At 43.5% G+C, this 24,359-nt stretch overlaps 1 protein-coding gene across 4 annotated transcripts in view; it reads right to left on the bottom strand.

Moving 5' to 3' along the window:
• Positions 1-9,173: 9,173 nt before the first annotated feature.
• Positions 9,174-24,359, bottom strand: part of CFAP57 (cilia and flagella associated protein 57) — a 162,776-nt gene continuing 147,590 nt past the window's right edge. For all 4 annotated transcript variants that reach the window (XM_030571663.1, XM_030571661.1, XM_030571662.1 and 1 more), the window contains 5 exons: positions 18,427-18,543; positions 17,174-17,308; positions 16,945-17,088; positions 10,624-10,756; positions 9,174-10,295 (listed from right to left, as the gene is read on the bottom strand). In XM_030571663.1, the coding sequence (XP_030427523.1) occupies positions 10,084-10,295; positions 10,624-10,756; positions 16,945-17,088; positions 17,174-17,308; positions 18,427-18,543 (741 nt within the window). In that variant the 3' untranslated portion in view covers positions 9,174-10,083. The remainder of the gene's footprint in view (positions 10,296-10,623; positions 10,757-16,944; positions 17,089-17,173; positions 17,309-18,426; positions 18,544-24,359) is intronic.

Raw genomic sequence — 24,359 nt, forward strand, 5'->3', positions numbered from 1 at the left:
TTTTCATGGAGGTAACTCTGCAATCCTTTGCAGAAGGCTTCTGGGACGGGCTGCCTTATTTTGTCCATCATGGTATGACACTTTCCCACACCACTCCAGTATTAACTCTTCTGGTAACATTGCGGCACACAGCATTGCAGCATAAGGACCAGGTCCGGACCCACTTGCAGCATCTGCTCCCTTTCCATATTTGTTGCCCTCAGGAGACTGATATCACATATGGTCACTGAGGGGAAATGGGGGAAGTTTTAAATGCTGGCCCTTAAACCACAAGCAACTCAACAAGTAATCCGCCCACTTGGTGAATTCCGGGTCATACAGCCATGCTTTCCTGAGTGTGCCCTGGCTGTGGTTGGAAACGGTCAACGCGTATTGCAACCAGGCATTTAAAAAGGGGCGGGGGCGGCTTCCTGTTTGTCTCCCTTCCCCCCAACCCAGTGCTGCTTTTGTAACAATCAAACTATTTGGGGGCTTTACACTGGTGCCTGTCCTCACGCACCATCCAGGTTATTAGTGTAACCCTTCTGCCCCTCTGACTTGGCAGCAACAAGGGCTGGGTTCAGTATCCAGGGATTCCGTTTCAATAACACAATGCAAAACCAGCTCGAGCCCCCATCCAGTGACCTGGGCCCTTCTGCCCCTCTGAGTTGGCAGCAACAAGGGCCGAGTTCAGTATCCAGGGGTTTTGTTTCAATAACACAAAGCAAAACTGGCTTGAGCCCCCAGGCCAGTGACCTGGGACAATTACTTACCACCCCCGCCCGGGCGCCTCTAGGAGGCAATACTTCCTCACTCACAGGCACGGAGTCTGAGTGCAGCAAAATCCTTTTAATAAAGGAGGGAAACAATGCGGCATCACGTTGGAGAAACACCACAAACAGGATTATAACACAAACCATAAGCAAAAAAACCCACCTCCAAGTATGTTTGGCAATGTCCTTTCCCCCTTAGGGTCTTAAGTCCAATCATGCCAAAGTCCAACAACCTGAAAGTCTCTGGTCAGTGCCATCCCAGAATTCAAAAGTTTATCTGCAGAGTTTTACCTCCGCCAGCTTGGGTGGAAATGGGGTTGGCACACACAGGGTGTTAAGGGGCACCTTACGTGGGCCAGGGACAACTGCTCCGCCTCTCCATGGAGTTGTGCTGCAGCCTTCACCACGACCAGCTCCATTCCACCAGCTGTGCCGCTCTTCCAGCCATCCCCGCAAACCGCTCCGCTCACTGTTCCGTGGGCCACTCCAACTGTCCCACAAACCGCTCCGCTCGCTCACTGTTCCATGGGCTGCTCCAGCATGCTGCAAACTGCTCCACTCTGCCAGCTACTTAGCAATAGATCTTTAGGCTCCCCCACTAGTTAACACAGTACTCAGTGACCTTAGCTCTTTTAGTGATTTCAGCTTGTAGTAGGGGAGTCCCAGTGCTGGTGCACCATTGGCCCAACGTGAATTCAGCTCAGCAGCCTCTAGATGGACTCTTAATGGAATAAAAATTAGCTCTGCTCTTCAACAGTGGAGAGAGGAGGATGTGCAATTGGCATTCCAGGCCCCTAAAAGGACCCATACCATTAGATACACACACCAGTCCCCCAAACTCTCTCATTTCACTGGGTTTTGGCACCCATGTCCCTTGTCTAGCAAGTGCTACTTAATTGATGTTGAGACATCTCTGTCATAAAGCAGTCTCATAGTTCCTCATTCACATAATCAGGGTGACAGCACTTTATTCCTCCTGCCCCAATAGCAAAGAAATTGGGGATCCCAGAGCTGTCAAAATAACCATCCCAGGCTGCTGTGGGCTATGCTAGGTGAGGTGGGTGTGCCAATGCAAATACCTGAAATTCCTTTCCACACTCCCTATAATTCACCACCAGATGTCAGGGTAGAGCTCATCCTGACTCTGCTTACACTAGGAGAAAGGAGGCTTTTCTGAAGTTGCAACCTGTGATCCCAAGGATGTCTTCACAAAAACTGCAACACAAGACCTCTCACCCATGCCTCATGGCCTTACTCACCATGGCTGGGGCAGCAAAATGACTCTTGCAGTAGCCAGCGACTGTGATTACGTTGTGGTTTGCAGGGAAATGCACTGAGGGGTGTTTCTTTTATAAAAAGAATTAACCTTGCACTGGAGACAATGTATGCACTGTCAATGCTACCCTTGTGCTTTGTATTCTTTGCAGCTGAAACCTTGTCTGTTGGCGCATCCTCCATACTGGGACAGAGACTTTCCCGATTGTAAAGCAGAAACAGAAGACTTGGGAGGACATGTTCAATGAATTAATGCGCAGCTCTGAGAGTGACAAGGTGGAACTCAGTGCATGGAGGATTGCACTGTCCAGTTATTTCCCTAGACCCCCCAGGGGGGTGTACACCCCACTGAATTTTCAACCCCCCCTTCCCCCAGTTTTGTGAGCTAGTTACATACCAATGTAGTGATTGTTTGGAAATCTGAATTTAAACTGAAAAATTAATACACACTTAAAAGCTTATACAGTGTATGATAAAATATGTGCATCTGAAAAAGTACACTAGATTTGAAAAGTAGGAACATAGACTAGCTTCCTCATACAGCTGTTTTTTTTATGTCAGTGCATTCATGATGTTGGCCAACCTAATAATATCAAATGATGATTTGTAAGCAAAGTCTAAATGAGCTCTCCCTGACAGCTAGTGATGAGCTGGGGCTGTGGGGCCAGATTATATTTACATTCACACCTAATCTACCCAGGTATCCAGCAAACAGAGCTCTGTTGTCCAAGTGACAGATTTTGGCTGGGATTGTGTTACAAACCACTTGAATGTGGGGGCGGGGGGGATGAAATGTTGTTATTATTGTATGAGTAAAGGGCAGCAGAACTGTAGCCTATGATGATCTGAAGGCATCAAGAGAGAGGGTGGGGATCTGTCCCTCTCCACTGTTTAAAGACAGAGCTGATTAGGCTCCATAGAGAGTCTTTTGTTCTGTTAAGTGACCACTGCAGCTGAAATCACTGACAATCCCGTCTAAGTGCTTAGCCCTGCTGTGGGGACAATGTTCCTGTGGAAGAGACGGCCCAGACTGCACTAGCAGCAAGGTTCCCCCAATGAGAGCTCAGCTGAAATCACTGAGAGCTGGGGGAACCTCAAGAGACCAACTCGCAGAGTCACAGTGGCAGGTGGCAGCAGAAGGTGACTGCGCAGGGCCATTGGCAACAGAGCGGTGGAGTGAACAGTGGCACAATGAACAGCTATGGCCAGAGCAAACAGTGAGCAGCTGGAGGAATGAGCAAGGTGCCTTCTTGTCCCCCACCTGGAAGGTGTACTCATGTGAAAGCACCTCTGAACTCTGAGTGTACTCTCCACTGACCAAGGACAACACAGGTGAGTGGGGTGCGGGGGAGGGGAAAGTTAAATAAACATTTGTTTGTTGGACTATATATTAGTCACTTTGCTCCAGAATGCTAGATTTGTGACTGGGAATGGAAACTTATATAAATATGTTTCCTAGTAGGCCAAGTTTTTAAAAATGCATTATTTGCCAAGGTTGTTATCTCACATTGTTGCTATCTTGGGAGGTCATTATGTTGGGGAGTTTCTGTACTAAACATTTTTATTATTATAATTAATTTTTACATAAGAATGGTCATACTGGGTCAGACCAATGGTCCATATAGCCCAGTACCCTGTCTTACAACAGTGGTCAAGGCCAGGTGTCCCAGAGGCAATGAACAGAACAGGTAATCATCAAGTGACCATCCTGTTGCCCATTCCCAGCTTCTGGCAAACAGGCTAGGGACACTCAGAGCATGGTGTTGCATCTGTCCCTATCTTGGCTAATAGCCACAGATGGACCTATTCTCCAGGAATTTATCTAGTTCTTTTTATAATCCTGTTATAGTTTTGGTCTTCACAGCATCCTCTGGCAAAGAATCCCCTGGGTTGACTTTATATTGTGTGAAGAAGTACTTCCTTTTGTTTTTTTAAAACCTGCTGCCTATTAATTTCATTGGGTGACTGCTAGTTCTTGTGTTATGTGAAGGATTAAATAAAATTTCCTTATTCATATTCTTTGCACCAGTCAAGATTTTGTAGACCTCTGTCATATCCCCATTAGTCATCTCTTTTCTAAACTGAAAATTCCCAGTCATTTTAATCTGTCCTCCTGTTTCATACCCCTGATCATTTTAGCTGCCCATCTCTGTACCTTTTCCAATTCCAAAATATATATTTTTAGGATGGGTGACCAGATCTGCACACACTATTCAAGCTGTGGGTGTACCATGGACTTATATACAGGCAATATGATATTTTCGTCTTATTATCTATCCCTTTCTTAATGATTCCCAACATTGTTTACTTTTGTGACTGCTGCTGCACATTGAGTGGATGTTCTCAGAGAACTATCCACAATGACTCCAAGATCTCTTTCATGAGTGTTAACAGCTAATTCAGATGCCATCATTTTGTATGTATAGTTGAGATTGCTTTCCTATGTGCATTACTTTGCATTTATCAACATTGAATTTCATTTGCCATTTTGCTGCCCAGTCACCCAGTTTTGTGAGATCCCTTTCTAGCTCTTCGCAGTCTGCCTGGGACTTAACTATCTTGAATAGTTCTGTATCATGTGCAAATTTTGCCAGCTCACTGTTTACGCATTTTTCCAGATGAATATGTTGAACAGTACTGGTCCCAGTACTGACCCCTCAAGGATACTACTATTTATCTCTCTCCATTCTGAACACCTATAATTTATTCCAACCCTTTGTTTCCCATCTTTTAACCAGTTACTGATCCATGAGAGGACTGCCCTCTTAACCCATGATGGCTTACTTTTCAAAAGTCAATTTAAATTAAATACTTTTTTTAAAAATGTATATTTTTTTAGAAATCTAGACCTGTTATGTGTTTTGGTGTAACTTGCATTATTCTTATGATAAATTTGCATAATCCTAACAAAATATTTACTTTATTCATATCTCTTTTATTTATCTCATTGGTCCTGACACCCCCCCCCGTAAATTCGAACACCCCCCCTAATTTCAATTCCTGGGGAAACCACTGGCACTGTCCAACAACCTGCACAAGGACAGGGAGGACAGGGGAGCATGCAGAGAACACGAGCGTGACGTGCAGGATGAGATGCTGCGGATTATGAGGGAACAAATAGACATGTTGAGGCATCTGGTTGAGGTTCAAGAAAGGCAGCTGGATGCGGGAGTCCCTCTGCAACCTATGCTGAACCTGCTGCCATCATCGTCAAATCCCACATCCTCCCCTCCCAAATGTCCTAGGAGGTGAAGGGGTGGAGCAAGTCTGGAATCTTTTGCATTTAACTCCAAGGGAGGGTACAAGGACCAGAAGGCTCCCATTCCCAACCAGTTGATTACAATTGCACAGCAATAACAAGAAAGCTGTCCTTGTTCCCCTGCCACTGTTATCAGCCCTTTTGCCCCAGGTTATCTTATTCTTCTTTGCTGTTTCTGTGTCTTTGTGAGCATAATAAAACTTAATGGATTGAGGAGCAAAGGCTCTTTATTGATTCAGCACCCTGTGGTTAGTGGGGGTGGTGTTTATGGGGAGAAAATGTAATGAAGGGGACAGCTCGGTAAGAAACAACACAGGTGTCACATTACTGTGGGTCATTGCTGAAACTGGTTTTCAAAGCCTCACAGAGACCTAGAGCCTCTCAATGTGCTCTTCTTATTGCGCTGCTGTCTAGCTGCTCAAAATTGGCTGCCAGGTGATTTGCCTCAACTACCCCACCCCAACGGAAACTTTTCTTCCTTTTTTTCACAGAGATTATAGAGCACACAGCAGGTAGCAATTACAATGGGAATATTGCTTTCACCGAGGTCTAACCTAGTAAGCAAACAATACCTGCAGCCTTTTAAACATCCAAGGCACATTCCACCACCATTCTGCACTTGCTTAGCCTATGATTCAGGACTATTTAAAAAAAAACTGGATGAGCACAAGTCCATGGGGCTGGATGCACTGCATCTGAGGGTGCTAAAGGAGTTGGCAGATGTGATTGCAGAGTCATTGCCTATTATCTTTGAAAATTTATGGTGATCGGGGGAGGTCCTGGATGACTGGCAAAAGGGCTAATGTAGTACCTATCTTTAAAACAGAGAAGAAGGTGGATCCAGGGAACTACAGGCCAGTCAGCCTCACCTCAGTCCCTGGAAAAATCATGGAACATCATTAAACTGAAGGGCTAAACTGTAAAACAGTGTAACCCCAACAATGGAGTTCTGAGGAGGGTGTGCTTAAGTCACTGGGGAGATTTGGGGGTCTAGAACTGGTTGTGGGGTCTACAGCAGCTGGATTACCATCTGTACCCAGAAGTGAGCCTGAGAGGCCAAAGTCCGAGTCAGTGTCTGGATGTTGCTCAGATACCATGGGCTTAGAAGCACACAAGATCCAGTGCTGGGATCCAAACAGTGGCCTGATGTGTGTTCAACAGTGGAAGCTCATCCAGGTCTGATGCATTGTAATCACAGGTTGTTAGCTATCGTTTTCTCAGCAGATCCTTTTTGAGAAATCAAGGCTGGACACTATCAACTTGCTGGTGACTTACTAATTTCTCTCTGTGTACAGTGTGGTAAAGAGGGTGCCAAGTTCAATAGCCTTTAAAAGGAACAAGAAAATGGTATTTCTCAAACATTGCAGTTCCTCAAAAACTATTACCCAAGTGCACAACTCTGGAAGGCTGTGTCCATTCAGCAAGAATTAATCTTTGACTACAGTCACAGCTTTTAAGAACCAGAACTTTTCATAAGATACAACACCATCTAACATGCTGGTATTGTCAAAGATGGTGAAATCATCAGTGTTCAGAAGTATATCTCCATCCCATGTAAAACAAAGTAGAGCATTAACATAACCTCATCACAAAGAGTACATATCTCAGGGAACTTCAGTAGCATGTGCACAAAAGACTAGCTTTCTGTTTTGCATTCTCAGTAGTCATCTGAGAATGTCAGTACAACTATTTTGGGTTTACTAAGTATCTCACCTTGTATCACCCTGCTGTACTAAACAGTCTCCACTATAAACACTATAAATACTTCAGTGCAAAGTCTCACCCAATATCAGGCTCCAACACCCACTCTAAATATGATGTCTTGAATTCCCTGAGTGTTCACTGTTTACATCAGATTCATGTGGTAAGCTTTTTACAACCTTTGGAAATCATATCTTCCCAGAGAGGCCAACTCATAAGACATGCCCTTAAGTTTCTTCATTACCACCGTGAGACAGCTCTTCAGCTGGAAATACTTCTTACTCTGAGCAGGATGAGATCCTTTTTCTTTGTTAAGATTTTGATTCAATTTTGCTAAATGATGCCCCCAAAATGGCATTTTCTTCTATCACTCCATTTAAACCAGCCAAAGGGAGAGCAGAACTACAACATAGTGGGGGCCCCAGCAAGCCAGAATGTGTATGTTCCGAAGACTTTCAGAAAGCAGCTAGTTTCAAAAGCACCTGATAATTGGATTAATTACATCCTTTTCCTGCACAGGAAGCATCAGGATGACAACATTAGGTGGTGGAGACAGCACCCCATAAGGCTAATGTGTACCAGTTCTATTTCGTTCTTTGGCATCTGCCAAGTTAGTGTCTTATCCTGGTTAAAGATGAATAAAATTGAGGTACCAGATTCATTGCTAGGGCCCTACCAAATTCACGGTCAGAAAAACACGCCATGGACTGTGAAATCTGTGTTTTTGTGTGCTTTTACCCTTACTATACAGATTTCATGGGGGAGACCTGTGTTTCTCTAATTGGAGGTCCTGACCCAAAGGGGAGTTGCAAGGTTATTTTAGGGGGGGTAACGATAGTGCCACCCTTACTTCTGCGCTTTCTACAGAGCTGCGTGGCCAGAGAGCAACAGATGTTGGCAGGGTACCCAGCGCTGGAGGCAGCGCTCCACCAGCAGCAGTGCAGAAGTAAGGGTGGCAATACCATACCATGCCATGCCACCCTTACTTCTGCACTGCTGCCTTTCGAGCTGGGTGGCTGGTGAGTGGTGGCTGCTGACTGAAGGCACAGCTCTGCAGGCAACAGTGCAGAAGTAAGGGGGATAATACCACATCATGCCATCCCTACTTTGTCTTCAGAGCTGGGCTCCTGTTCAGCAGCTGCTGCTCTGTAGATGCCCAGCTTTGAAGACAGTGCCACTGCCAGCAGCAGTGCAGAAATAAGGGTAACAGTACCGCAATCCCCATAGCTTTGCAACCCCTCCACAACACCTTTTTGAGTAAGGACCCCTACAATTACACAATGAAATTCCAGATTTAAATACACCTCTACTCAGATATAACACTGTCCTCAGGAGCCAAAAAATCTTACCGTGTTATAGGTGAAACCACGTTATATCGAACTTGCTTTGATCCACTGGAGTGCACAGCCCCCCCATCCCCCGCTGGAGCGCTACTTTACCGCATTATATCAGAATTCATGTTATATCAGGTTGCGTTATATCGGGGTAGAGATGTAGCTGAAATCATGACATTTGTGATTTTTTAAATCCTGACTGTGAAATTGACCAAAATGGACTGTGAATTTGATAGGGATCTATTTATTGCCTATGCACTGACTGAACCATTCAACCTTAGCAGGAATAGTGTTCTAGTCCAGTGGTCTCCAAACTTTTTTGATTGCACATCCCTATTAGTAAAAAATTTTTGAGCACGCACCCCCTGCCGCGCCATCTCTAAAAGAAAAAACAAAAAAAAAAGCTCCTCCTGCTGCACACCCCGAAGGATCTTCTTGAACACACCCCACTTTGGAGACCACTGTTCTAGTCCATAGGAACACCTGCAGTAAATTATCTATTTTTAAAGTATCAGTCTGCTAAAGATTATGGTTTCTCTAAAAGATATCAAGGCTAATAAGTAATTCAGTTTGGGCATCGTATTCATCCTTAACTATATTATTTTTAGTATTACAAGTATTTAGGAGGCACTTGCCTCTCCTCATTTCCATTTCCTGTCCTGAATTGTTATGCACTAACTCTCAGGACACTGACTAGGCCCCAGATGCAGCTCCCCCAAACCCTTGCCGTGAAAGCTCATGAAAATACCTGCCACCCTTCCAATTCACACTGCTCTTCAGCTACCGTAGGCAATGCAAGTCAGACATCATGCACTGAGGAGATCTGAAAATGTAGAAATCTTGTAGTTTTTATTCATTGTTAGGTTTGTGACAGAACTTTAAAAAATGGGGTTACATTGAGAAGTCACTCTTCAAGAACTGTTTGAAAAAAGCAAGAGTGGTTGCCCTGTATATCTGTGATAAAAGAGAGTTTCAGATGTTAGGAGGAAGGCCTGGAGATAAGCAGGAGATCAATATAACAGAAGAGGTGAAACAAGAGGCTTTGGTTGAGAGGCAGATTTTGTACGCTGATACTGGGGCTCTTTCCTGACTCATGGTATATTTTGTGGATGATGACTGCTCTGCAGTGAGTAAGCTGATACATTTATAGGTACCAGACCATACAGACTGTTGGCCGATTTTGTCTGATCACTAGCTAAAGATTATCTTTACAGGACGACAAAATTTTGCTAGTAATTTGGGAAGTTGCTTAGAACATATTTCACTGTTCTTATTCCCATCTCTCTTATGTCCTGTGTGGATGTCACTGTGCATTGACTAGTCATTCAGCATTTCAGAATAAAGGGCTCTGGAGAACCTTCCAGCAATATATTATACTAAACCACAAGAGATTTACAGTATTTATTTAACCCCTCTGAACTGTGGCATCTGATTTTTCAGTGACCCTTGCTTCCCCAGAGATCTGCACACACACCAGTCAGATGGTGCTATCGGCATTCGCACATTTATTATTTCCATTCCTATCAGCTCAGCTTCTGTTCAGAGGGGAGAGTGCAGCACAGAGAGGGTGTGTGTGTGTGCGTGCGAGTTTGGAGTGTCTCCTTCTCAGAGGGGAGAAGATTAAGGCAGAGAGTATTTTGTGGGGGAGTATTTGATTAACAGGGAAGGTTACAGGACAGAACAGGGAAAAATAGTCTGATCTGGTTCCAGGATTTCTAATCCTCTCAGTAGAAGCAATCGTGTAGAATTTCCTTAGATTGCATCATTGTGGCTGTGTCCCATGGCTCCTTTCAATCTCCAGCATGGGAAGCCTCCCACCTGACAGAGGCCGAAGAGCAAGGATGTGCTCCTGCCCTTGGATTTGGTCTCGAAGGCGTTTGATTTCCAGCCGTTGCATTTCTATGATTCTTTCTGTTTCCTCTTCTACATTCAACCTCAGCACACTGGGACTGGGCAGCAGTTCATGGGAAGGAACTAGAGAAAACAGTAGCCAGAGTGTATAACGATGAGAGTTCCAGCTAGCCAGGCTCTATTTACTCTTGAAGAAAGAGCTAGGACATGCATCTCTTGGCACAGGGGGGAGAGAGCTAAACGAGAAGATTCTGAAGTGCTTCATAAGTGAATTGTGCGTTGTATAGTTGAATACCACTGTACATTGCATAGGTATCTTCCAGGCAACCATAGAGTTTAATGACTAATACCAGCCAAAAGGAGAGAAACTCACATGCTGGCAAAGGGAGACATGAGGCTTAAGATGAAAGCCGATAAAATGGAGAGATACAGGGAGAACTGTAATAATCACCTGTGTCTGGGATCCCTTGCTTCTTGTTTTTTCTGTGTAGTCCTAGTGCTGACTGGAGATCATGCACGTGTGTGCGGGTCACCTTCAATTCCCTCCGCAGTTCGTTAATTTCCTTAATCAGGCTCACATTTTCCTGTAGCAACAATATGCTCAGATTTTCAATTGACATATTTGTATCACAGTATCACTGTGATAAAGGGCATCTGATTAGGATGACCAGATGTCCTGATTTTATGGGGACAGTCCCAATAGTTGGGGCTTTGTCTTACATAGACACCTATACCCCACCAACCCTCTGTCCCAATTTTTTGCACTTGCTATCTGGTCACCCTACATCTGGGTCAACAGGAGGTAGCACCATACCCATGGGGGAAAGAATACTGGGTATCATATGGGTCAGAGCTGTAAGTGAAACAGAGATTGGTATACTGGATCAGACCTGAGAGTCATCTAATTTAGAAGTCTCTCTCAGTCAGTAGGTGGCACCAGATGCTTCAGGGAAAGGCACAAAAACCCTTGCAAAAGGCAGGTATGAGATAATTTGCCCCCACACATTAGGGCTCATCTGGATCTCCAATAGTTTAGAGATTGGTTTAGGTCCTGAAGCATGAAATCTTTGTTATAAAAATAATTCTGAATATTCTTGTTATTCATGTAAATGTCTGATTCCTTTTTTAATTTTGCTAAGTTCTTGGCCTCAGCAACTTCCTGTGGCACTCAGTACCAGTCTAATTACACATTCTATGAAAATGTATTTCCTTTTATCAGTTTTGTATTGGCCATCTTTTGTAGTTTCAATAAATGTCTTCCTGTTGTGTTACAAAACAAGGAGAACTGTAGTTCTTGATCTACCTCCTCTAGATTGTGCATTACTTTATATACTGCTGTGGCTCCTGTTATTCTTCTCCTAAGATCATTCAAACCCTATCTTTTCAATCTCTTCTGGTATGAATTTTCTATGCCCTTCATCATTCTTATTACCCTTCTCTGAACCACGTCTAATTCTGCAATATTTTTTTGAGATGGGGTGACAGTCCTGCACATAGTATACAGATTAGGCTGCATCACTGGTTTATATAAAGGCATTATAATATCTGTACTATTCACCACTGCATTCCTTATGCATCAACATGTGGAACTCTTTGCCAGAGGATGTTGTGAAGGCCAAGACTATAATAGGGTTCAAAAAAGAACTAGATGAATTCATGGAGGATAAGTCCATCAGTGGCTATTAGCCAAGATGGGCAGGGTTGGTGTCCCTAACCTCTGTTTGCCAGAAGTTGGGAATGGGCGACAGGGGATGGATCACTTGATGATTCTCTGTTCTGTTCATTCCTCTGGGGCACCTGGCACTGGCCACTGTTGGAAGACAGGATACTGGGCTAAATAGACCTTTGGTCTGACCCAGTATAGCTGTTTTTATGTTTTTATCCTAACATTTGCTTTGCTTTTTTTGACCATGGCTGAACATTGAGCAGAGGTCTCCATTGAGCAACTACAGTGGTCCAGAGCCTTTTCTGAGGTTGATACAGTTAATTTAGAACCATGCCCCGTGTATGAAAAAATCATTTTTTCCCCTGCAATGTATATTATTTTGCATTTATGAAAAATGAATTTCATTTGCCATTGTGCGGCCCACTCACCTATCTTATTTAGGTTTCTCTAATGTTCCTCATAGTTCTCTCTGATCTTGACTAACTAAATTAGCCTTCTAGAATCTGGAAATTTTGCTATCTCATTAATCACCTCCATCTTTCAAACTCATTAATAAATATATTTAACACAGGACCTCATATAGAAGCTTGAGACACCTGGTGTTAACCTTTTGCCATGATGAAAACTGATAGATTATTTTTATTCTTTTGTTTCCTTCTCTTGGCCAGTTTTTGAGCAATTACAGTACTTTACCTCTTACCCTTCTGACTGCTTAGTTTCTTTAGTAGCCTCTTATAAGGCATTCTGTCAAAGTCTTTTTGAAAATGTAGATAAGTGTCAGCTGGTTCTCCTTTATTCACTACTCTAGTGACACATTCAAAGGATTCAATAGCAACATACATGCCTGATGCTAGACAAGGACGGTAAATTTGTCAAGAATGATGCAAAAAAGGAGAAGCATTCAATAAACATTTCTATTCTGTATTCCTAAAGAAGCAGAATGATGTATTCATATCTCACATTGATAATGGAATACCTTTGGTTCCATCTCTAACTAGGGAAGATGTTAAAAAACAACTATTAAAATTTAACATTTTTAAATCAGTAGGACTGGATAACTTGCATCCAAGATTATTTAAAGAATTGGCAAAGGAGCTCTATCAACCATTAGTGTTGATTTTAAACAAAACTTGGAACATTGGGGAAGTTCCAGAGAGGGGTTAAAAAGTTACCACATGCCAATCTTTAAAAAAAGAAAATGGCCCAAAGGTAACACCAGACTGGTTAGCCTGACATGCATTCTGGGCAAAATCATGTAAAGGATGATCTGGGACACAATCAAGAAAGAATAAAGGTGGAGGCATAAACAAATCCAAGCAGTATGGCTGCATGGAGAACAGGTCACAGATTCATAGATTCCAAGGTCAGAAGGGAACATTGTGATCATCTAGTCTGACCTCCTGTACAGCACAGGCCAGAGACCTGCCCCAAAATAATCCCTAGAGCAGATCTTTTTGAAAAACATCAAATCTTGACCTAAAAATTTTCAGTAATGGAGAATCCACCATGACCTTTGTTAAGTTGGTTCAGTGGCTAATTACCCTCACTGTTAACATTTACATCTTATTTCCTGTCTGAATTTGGCTAGCTTCAATTTCAAGCCATTGGATCATGTTATACCTTTCTCTGCTAGACTGAAGAGCCCACGGGTAAATATTTGTTCCCCATGTAGCTGTTCATAGATTGTAATCAAGTCAGCCCTTAACTTTCTCTTTGATTCTGTCTCCCTCACCTCTTCCCTCAGTGATTGTGAACAAAACTTAGCATTTGATCTAGACTCTAAGTCTAACGGATAGTGCTTAGTAAACATCTGAACTGAACTCCATGTAGCTGCTATACAAATCTCCACTAGAGGAATGTGTTTAGTAAAAACCATTGAGAATGCCTTTGCTGTAGAAGAGTGTGCTCTAACTGCTTCAGGAAGTGGGACAGTCATTAGTTTATACACTTCTTTAATATAGAATCTCACTCATTTAAATAGAGTTTGAACAATAACAGCTCAGCCTTTGTTTCTTTCCTTGTAAGAGATAAACTTCTTGGGTGATTGTCTGAAATGATTAGTTCTGTCCAAATAGCATGCTAAAACCCTTCTGGCATCTAATATATGCAGTTTGGCCTCGCTCACATAGGCATGAGGTTTGGCAAAATACACCAACAGATTAATCAATTAATATAACAATCAGATACCACCGTAAACAAAAGCCTCGGGTGAGTATGCAATGTTACTTTGTCTTTATGAAGAACAGTAAAAGGTGACGCTGCCATTAACACATGTAACTTGCTTATTCATCTTGCTGAGGCACTATCTATTAAAGGAAGCTTTTGTAATAGGTAAATGGAAAAATGTGCAATCCTCTGTGAGTTCAAATGGGTGTTGCATCCACTGTATAAAAACTAAATTAGATCCCAAGAAGGTACAGGGTCTCTCACCAGTGGATACAGATTATTAGGACCCTTTAAGAATTTCTTAACTATAATGTGAACAAAAACACCAATTTATTGTCTACAGGAACACAGTATGCTGAAGTTACAGACAGATGGACCTTAAGAGAGGGCAGCGAGTGACCCTTCCTCTTGGGATATAATAAATATTCTAGGATATAGTTATTAGGTTCTATATAAGAATCTACATTACTGATATTAATCCACAATAAAGTTGTTTTCTATTTATGAGCAAAACATTCATACATTCTTGAATTAACCAACACATTTTGCACTTCTAATGAAAAAGATGGCTCAAAAAGTCAAAAAGCCTGTAATTGCTGGGATCACCTTTGGAGCCCTTTTTAAAAATTGGTGTCACATTAGCTATCCTCCAACCATTTGGTACAGAAGCTGATTTAAATGATAGGTTACAGACTACAGTTAGTTCTGCAATTTCACATTTGAGTTCCTTCAGAACTCTTGGGTGAATAACATCTGGTCCTGGTGACTTATTACTGTTTAGTTTATCAATTTGTTCCAAAACTTCAATGACACCTCAATCTGGGACAGTTTCTCAGATTTGTCACCTAAAAAGAATGGCTCAGGTTTCGGAATCTCTCTCACATCCTCATCCGTGAAGAGCGATGCAAAGAATTCATTTAATTTTTCTGCAATGGCCTTAGTCTTTGAGTGCTCCTTTAGGATCTCAATCATCTAGTGGCCCCACTGGTTGTTTAGCAGGCTTCCTGCTTCTGATGTAGTTAAAAATAATTTTGCTATAACTTTTTGAGTCTTTGGCCAGCTGTTCTTCAAATTCTTTTTTGGCCTTCCTAATTATATTTTTACATTTTATTTGCCAGAGTTTATGCTCCTTTCTATTTTCCACACTAGGATTTAACTTTCACTTTTTAAAGGATGCCTTTTTGCCTCTCATTGCTTCCTTTACTTTATTGTTTAGCTACAGTGGCACTTTTTTGGTTCTCTATGTTTTTAAATTTGGGGCATAAATTTAAGTTGAGCCTCTATTATGATGTCTTTAAAAAGTTTCCAGGGATTTCACTTTTGGTGCTGTACCTTTTAATTTCTGTTTAATTAAGTTCCTCATTTTTGTGTTGCCCCACTTTCTGAAATTAAATGCTACAGTGTTGGGCTGCTGTGGTGTTTTCCCCGCCATAGGGATGTTAAATTTAATTATATTATGGAGTTGCAGCTAGCAAGAGATGTTAAGTGTAACAAGAATGGTTTCTTCAGGTATGTTAGCAACAAGAAGAAAGTCAAGGAAAGTGTGGGCCCCTTACTGAATGAGGGAGGCAACTTAGTGACGGAGGATGTGGAAAAAGCTAATGTGCTCAGGGAGCTGTATAATTTGGATAGCCTCAATAAAAAGGGGGATCAGTCTCCTTGGGGACTGACTGGCTAGAGTAGTTAGGAAGGGATTAAACTAATAACAAAAGGGTTGGGTAAAAAGAGAGACGATATGAGAACTCAGCACAAAATCGAGATATTGAGAACAAAATTAATCAAGAAGCCAAGGACATGAAGAGAAGAAATTCTTGAAGAGTTAACGCCTGTCAGCCTTTGGCAAGGCAGTCTGCTTACTCAGGGCCCACAGCCCATACACAGAGAACAAGAAACAAACAGTCAACCAAACTATGAGCAGACAGGCCAAATACATCACTCACCAAGTCCCATTGTCACTGAACATAGAGTCTGCATCTATTCCCTCCAAAACTCTCCTTTTAGCCACCTCTATTTGCCTGCAGGCTATTTTGCCTCTCCTTCACTTGCGTCATGAACACAGAGCGTACTGAGCATTTTGACAGAGAATGACCTCTTCCCAAACATGGAAGATATCTAGTATGAGTATCACCTGCCAGGAACCTGATGGACAGGAAACCTATTTCTTAAAGCCAAGCTTCTTAGTCTTCATTTCTGTCATCCTGGTACTAAAGGAACTTATCTAAAACTATTCAGAACTACTTAAATTTTAAACTAACCATGCCTGAATTAACTACAGTAAAACTAATCTAACTAGGCACTTGAAGTACAGATCCAGGACAATCCCAGAGTAGTTCCTAATCCATCAGCTGGTCCTGGCTGGAAGGAATTGAGGTGAGGAACTGAGGAACACCTTTTATACCCTCAGCCTCACAATCGTCACAATCACTGAGGGGAGGAGCAAGGAAGGGGCTTGAGGGTTCTAGTGGGCACTGTTAGTTAACTCAAGTTAAGATTCCATCATTCAGGCTGCACCAGTGGGAGCATCCCATGAGTGGGAATATGCAGAGGATACCTGAAGAAGAATTTCATTATACAAAGAAAACGCTGATATTCACTTACAGTGGAGACCCCTTCCTCCTGCAATTTACACTGTGAAAGTGTGAACTTTCACACAGAGACTGGAAATACCAATTGTTCCAGCCATCTCTTCCCTTACAGATCCCACTTCACCTCATCCATCACTTTGAGAAAACATGGCACTTTTAAACACTTTCCCTTCAGAAACTTAGAAAACTTCCACAGTTCCAGTGTAAGTGGAACTCTGGGAGGGTATCAAACAGAAATCTTCTCAGACTCCTGAGAATGTACTACAGCAAGGAAGCCTGAGAAAGAGGAATTCTCTTCTGTGCAGCTTCTCTCTCCAACTGCCCCTGCCAGGAGCAAGGAAAATGGGCCATGTACCTGCATGATGCGCACATTATCAGCTCGGTGGATCTCACTTTCCTTCACAACCTTCTTCTTCAGTGTTGCCAGATTCCTCTCAAGATGCTCTCTCTGCCGGGTGTACTCCTGCTGCAGATCTGTGTCAACCCCCACAATTTCCACCTGATGAGAGACAATACACAGGCTCAGAAGGTGTGACACCAGAGATGTGCTCATCTACCATGGAGAGGAAAGAGCCCCAACTCACCATGTCTGCCTGCTGCACGTATTTGTCGTACAGTTCCCGGATCCCCTCCTTCAGTTTTTTGGGCTCCTGGATGAAGCCCACGCAGTTGTGAAGATCTGTTTTAAACCGCTTGACAAGAGCTTCCATGTCTCGCTCCTGCAAGAATTATACATGAACACCCACTCAGAGCACACTGTCATGCATGAGGACCTCCTGGAAGCTCAAGTTGAATTGTTGAGAATCCTCATGTGTTATTTATACTTTTTGTTTTTAAGAACGTGCCATCTGGACATCTCCCAGTTGGAAAGAGAACTTCTTGGCCTTTGAGTGCTGTCAGACTTAAGACAGTAACAAATCTTGCCAATAACTAACATCCCTCCTCACCTTATAAAAACTGCATTATTACTTGTACTGCACTAGTGCTTGGAGGCCCCATTCAGGTTAAGGATCCTGTTATCTTGGACACTTCAAAAACACAGTTCCTGCCCAAAGAGCTTACAATCTTACTAGAAACAAGAGGCAACAAGTAAATGTAACAGGTGATAGGTCAGAAAAACAGGTGCAGATAGTAGCTATGTGCTCAACTTGATGGCTTCATATCAACACCCTCTCCTCATTCTCCCTGGTGCAACATTTCTTATTTGCTCACTCTGTACCATGCCTGCTTCCCCGGTCCTATCCTTGGCTATTAAATTCCTTCATGCTCACTTTCAAACCTCTTGCTCCTTCCTCTCTGACCTTTCATACACCTCTGACATGGTTCCTTCAACTATAAGTATGCCCTGATATCCATGCACAAGCCCCCCTCTACCTTTCCTGACTAATTACTGCATGTCATTGCAGAGGTCCAGCACAGATGTGGTACTCTTGGGAGGGAACAGGTTGCTGAGGCCACATATTCCCAAACTCTCTGCCTTGGGTGTGGCAGAGAGATTCACTTAGCCCTCTCTCCAACTACTCTATGAATCCTCAGTGAATACACAGACCTTGCAGCATATCCAGAAGGACAGTGCACACAGGCTCTGTTAGCCCAAATGGCTAGAGCTTTGGTACTATCTACCTCTCTATAATATCCAACTCTCACACAAGCCTTCATACTTGGAAAGCTCTTGTCTCTGATCCCTCCTGCCACAGCGTCTCTTCCCCTTCACTTCTGCACAGTACCCAAGAAGGAAAACTCTGTCCTCAAAGCCACACATCTATACTGTCCATGTTCCTGATAGCTTGCATTTTGTTTGACTTGAGATCTCTGCCATCAAGATCGTGCCCCATACCTTCTGCTGCTCCTTGTGCATCTCATGGTCAGTGGCCTTTAGCTTCTGTCGCAGCTCTGTGATGTTCAGTTCCAGCTGCATGTTCTGCTTGTGGAAACGTTCCAGTTCTCCCTCCATCTGCAAGGAAGCAAAAGAAGGGGATTGGGACTGTGAAAGAGACATAAGTGATGGAAAAACATAGATTACAAAGTCAAAGGGACCTAATACACAGGCCATAGAACTTCCCCAAAATAATTCCTACAGTATATCTTTTAGACAAACATCCAATCTTGAATTTAAAATTGTCAGTGATGGATAATCTATCACAACTCTTGGTAAATTATTGCAATGGTTAATTACTGTCACTGTCAAAAATGAAAGCCTTATTTCCAGTCTGAATTTGCCTACCTTCAACTTCCAGCCATTTGATTGTGTTAGAACTTTCTCTGCTAGATTGAAGAGCCCATCTGTTGCCTCATGGAGCTATTTTAGACTAATCAAATCAGCCCTTAACCTTCTCTTTGTTAAGTTAAATAGATTGAGCACTAGAAGGCAGGTTTTCTAATCCTTTAATCATTCTGGTGGCTTTTCTCTGAACCATCTCTAATTTATCAACATCCTTCTTGAACTGTGGGTACCAGCACTGGCATTCCAGCAGCAGTTGTACCAGTGCCAAATATAGAGGTAAAACAACCTCTCTACTTCTATTCAAGATTCCCCTGTTTATGCATCCCAGGATCATATTAACTCTTTTGGCCACAGCCTCACCCTGGGAGCTCATGTTCATCTGATTATCCACCATGATCTCCAAATCTTTTTCAGAGTCACTACTTTCTAGGATAGAGTTCCGCTTCTGTAAATATGGCCTACATTCTTTGTTTCCAGATATATACATTTACATTTAGCTGTATTAAACCTCACAGTGTTTGCGTGTGCCTAGGTTATCAAGTGATCCAGGTCAGTCTGAATCAGTGATCTGTCCTCTTCAATATTCAGCACTCCCTCAATTTTTGTGTTATCCGCAAACTTTAACAGTGATAATTTTATGTTTTCTTCTAGGTCATTAATTAAAATGTTTAATAGATTAAGGCCAAGAACCAGATCCTGGACCCCACTGGAAACACACACACTCTAGACTATTCCCCATTACAATTACATTTTGAGAGCTATCAGATGTCAGATTTTAATCCATTAATTTAACATGTGCCATATTCATTTTATATTGTTTTAGTTTTTTAAATGAAATTAACATGTCATACATTACCCTGACAGTTAGGTAGTTAGCTATCCTCATGTTTAAAGAAGATGAAGAAAATAATTTTCTTCCCAAATAATCTATTTTTTCCCCTCTTTGTCACTGGGGATAGAATGTAAATAGCCTGTTCTTGATCACTGCAGCTTTTACCACAGAATTAGTGGGACAAGGTAGGTGAAAAAATAAAAACAAAAAACATTATCAGATCCTGTATGAGGGGTTAACTGTTTTTTTAACAATTGATTGACAGGAAGTCAGAGTATACCATACTGATTTTGCTGGCTGCCAGTGACTCTCCAGAATGGGCAGAGAAACTTTGTAGAGGTATTTCCAAAGATTTAAAAGACAAGATGAGACATTTCCACCAGTGAAACAGAGGGTAATTTTAAAGTAGAAAACCTTCTGATGACTTGCTCAAAAAGTGAGGAAGCTGAAGTACTCCGACATTTTCATCTAGAGAGTTCCTGGTCCTAATGCAAAATCTTGATTTCTAGAGATGTATCACCTTCCTCTGCTTCATCATATAAGATATCTTGGATCAGCATGGGGGACTTATCACTTGGTATCGGATCTGAGTGTCCCAGATCTAAAGAAACATCGTTGCATCGATGCAGAGCCCAGGTCGTACCTCTTGAAGGAGCTTGATATGGAAATCCTGGAGTTGGACAGTATGACCAAGGCATCAGTGGAGGCCCTTGCCACTCCTACCAACTTGCCCAGTCTGGTATAATATTATAGTTAGAAGGATGCATGAATTTATGAGAGTCTGATTAAAAAAACCACCCCTCAATATTGAGGCTCTGGAAAAAAACAGTTGGATCACTCTCTTCCTCTTAATGTAGATATGAGCCCAGATCCGATAAGAAAATAATTGGGGATATCACTCAGGTAGAGATCCACAACAGCAACAGAGGTGATAGAGTTCTCTTAGACGACTGTTGCATTCTGATGCACCCCAGAACAGAAATCTCTCAATGAAAAAATGAAGTAAGACACGCAAGTATATTGTCAGTCAAAACATGTAATAACCATAAACTGGTTATGTCAGCAACAGCCTGAACAAAATATAACAACAGTCGGAACAAGAGATATGTAGCAGTAGGCCCTGAATAGCTTCCCCCCCTGAAAAGAAACAGGGACAGGAACACCAAGTTCAGGGAGCAGGAACCAGGCAATAAAACAGGAACAAGAACGAGAAAGATCACACACACACACACACACACACACACACACACACACACACACACACACACACACACACACACACACACTCTTTCTTTTCCTTCTCCCCAAAAATTCAGTGGTACCTAGCAATGTTCCCTCTAATTTTTCCCATCCATGTGTGGAATTAATTTTGTTATGTGCACCAAATTATCGAGGTAATGTGCGGATGTGTGCCACCAATATAAACAAAAAATAGATATAATATATATTTTTTAAAATTTACCATAGGGACAATTACTTCAGCCAGGAGAGGTTAGGCATTTTAGACCTCACTACTCAAAGAATTCAATTTAAGCGTAAGAGACAAATAAAAATTATGAAATGCATAGACCAGTCAAAAAACTCAAACAGCACTTTGAAAGAAGACAATTACAGAGTATATGTGCATTGCAGGAAGTATCAAGAAGTAACACCATCACCACAAGTATGTGTTGGGAGGTTATTGAAAGACAGAGTGTGTGTATGTGTGTGTGTGTGTATGAGACACACTGTTTGTGTGTGTGTGACAAAGTGTATGTATGTGTGAGACACAGTGTGTGTGTGTGTGTGTGTGTGTGAGAGAGAGACACATAGACTCATAGACTCATAGACTCCAGGACTGGAAGGGACCTCGAGAGGTCATCGAGTCCAGTCCCCTGCCCTCATGGCAGGACCAAATACTGTCTAGACCATCCCTAATAGACATTTATCTAACCTACTCTTAAATATCTCCAGAGATGGAGATTCCTACAACTTCCCTAGGCAATCTATTCCAGTGTTTAACTACCCTGACAGTTAGGAACTTTTTCCTAATGTCCAACCTAAATCTCCCTTGCTGCAGTTTAAGCACATTGCTTCTTGTTCTATCCTTAGAGGCTAAGGTGAACAAGTTTTCTCCCTCCTCCTTATGACACCCTTTTAGATGTCCCCTCTCAGTCTTCTCTTTTCCAAATTAAACAAACACAATTCCTTCAGCCTTCCTTCATAGGTCATGTTCTCAAGACCTTTAATCATTCTCGTTGCTCTTCTCTGTTGCCCCTTTAAGTACATGTTGCCCCTTTAAGTACATTGCCCTTTTAAGTAGATTGGCACTCAAAGCAGATACAGCAGCAGCCACCAACAAGCTCCCTCTGTCCCACTCCTGAGCCCTGTCGCATCTTTCCCCCCTTCCCCTCCCTCTGCAGAGATGGGATACAGGGACAGGGGACATTGGTGCCCCTTTTGTCCTCACTGTGCATAGCAAGCAGGAGGCTCCTGGGAGCAGCTCCAGTTCCCAGCCAATGGGAGTGCAGAGCTGGTGTTTGGGGTGGGGGTCCACCCACCTAGGACCCAGACCAGCTGGCTGCTTCCACAATGCAATGCAGTGCCAGCTAGGAGAGGTATGGACTAGCATGTCTCAGTGATGCCGCCACCGGACCTTGAATGGCCCAGTCGGCAGTGCTGACTGGAGTCGCCAGGGTCCCTTTTTGACAGGGTGTTCCTTCAAAAGCCGGACACCTGGTCACCCTACCACATGGCTGCACAGCTTACAGTGAACTTAGGTTAGCCGAAAGCACCAGGTATCCAGGGACCTCTTATTTAGCTCAGGGGTAGTTACCAGAGCTGGGATGCAACTTTCCCAGCTGGCCACATGACATCATTGTAAGCAGAAAAATCATCCTCTTCTCCCTTTGTTCCCTTTTCAGAAGGCAGTATATCATTTAATGTCCTCTGAACACCTCCCCCCCTTATCTAACCACTGAGAAACTATGCTGTCAAGTGGAGCGCGGCTAGGTTGGGGTGGAGGAGGCGGCTCCCCTCCTAGGAAAGGAGGTCCGGGCGAAGCGGTAGCCTCCACAAGGGGGACGCTAAGAGGTGCAAGAGGGTCCCGTACCAGTGTTGTCGGGTCCAGTCTGGGGCTATGAGGATAACCCATGTCCTGTTCATTTTTACTTTTTGCAGGACCTTGTTGATCACGGGGAAAGGGGGAAAGGCGTAGAAGAGTTGGCCTGACCACTGAAGGAGGAAGGCATCCAAGATCACCCCCTTCTCCACTCCTCCCCTGGAGCAGAACTGGGGGCAGTGCTGGTTCTGGTAGGTTGCAAAGAGGTTGACCTGGGGAAATCCCCACTCTTGGAAGAGCTGGTGAGTGACCTCCGAGTGGAGCGACTACTTGTACTGGTGAGAGAAAACCCTGCTGAGGCGATTGGCTCGCACATTGTGGACACCGGGTAGGTGGAAGGCTCATAGGGAGATATCGTGGGCTATACAGAATTCCCATAGGCTCAGGGCTTCCAGGCATAGGGCTGAGGAGTGAGTCATGCCTTGTCTGTTGATGTGATACATCGCAACGGTCCAAGGTAATATGGGACCAGGCATGGTAGAAACATGATAGACCGTGCAGAAAGGGATGACTGTCCTGGGTGAGAACTGGCAGTCCATCCTCTGACGCACCTTCAAAACGGGCGCTTAGGGCCCAGGGGCAGCTTAGATTGTCCTTGACCTTGACCAGGAGGAGGATGAGACGACCTATGTCGGGAGTATCTGTTCCTCCGATGATAAGGGTCCTGTCGCAGCCTCGGTTGGAAAGGGCATTGCTGAATGGTCTGCGGTTTAAAGGGCTTCCTCTGGGTAGCTGGGGTATGCATACCTAAGGACTTAATGGTATTTCTGGTGTCCTTTAAGGTATGAAGACGGGAGTTAGTCTGATCTGTGAACAAGCCCTGGCCATCGAAAGGGAGGTCCTGGATAGTATGCTGGACCTCAGGTGGAAGACTGGAGGACTGAAGCCAGGCACTCTGCCGCATGGCAATTCCCGAAGCCAGGGTACGCGCAGCCGCGTTCGCCGCATTGAGAGAACCCTAGAGGGAGGTCTTAGCAACGAGTTTACCCTCCTCAGCAATGGACCCCAGTTCCGCATGAGCCTCCGCTGATAGAAGATATTGGAACTTTAGGACTGCAGATCAAGAATTAAAACTGCACCTGCTGAGGATCACCAGCTGGTTAGCGATCCACAGCGAGAGGCCCCCAGTGGAATAAACCTTTCCCCCAAAAAGGTCCATCAGCTTTGCTTCTTTTGACTTGTGAGCAGGCCCCTGCTGGCCCAGCCCTTCCCTGGCATTCACTGCATCTACGACCAATGAACATGGGGCAGGGTGGGTAAACAGGTATTAATGACCCTTGGTAGGAATGAAGTATTTTCACTCCACTCCCTTAGCCATGGGGGGAATGGAGGCCGGGGTTTGCCAGAGGGATTTCGCATTATTTTGTATAGTTTTGTTTGTGGAAGGGGCCACCCTGGGGGACCCTTCTGGGCCTAGAATATCTACCATCGGGTCCTCATCCTCCACAACCTCCTCGATTTGGAGGTTCATATTGAGGGCCATGCACCTCAACAGCTCCTGGAGAATCCTAAAGTCCATAGTGGGGGGTCCAGAGGAGGATGTGCCAGTCACAGCCTCGTCAGGTGAAGATGAAGATGACTCCACCAACAGGACAGGTGTGGGTGAAACATCCT

The sequence above is a fragment of the Gopherus evgoodei genome, chromosome 8 (genome assembly GCF_007399415.2).
Source record: "Gopherus evgoodei ecotype Sinaloan lineage chromosome 8, rGopEvg1_v1.p, whole genome shotgun sequence".
NCBI classification, from domain to species: domain Eukaryota; kingdom Metazoa; phylum Chordata; order Testudines; family Testudinidae; genus Gopherus; species Gopherus evgoodei.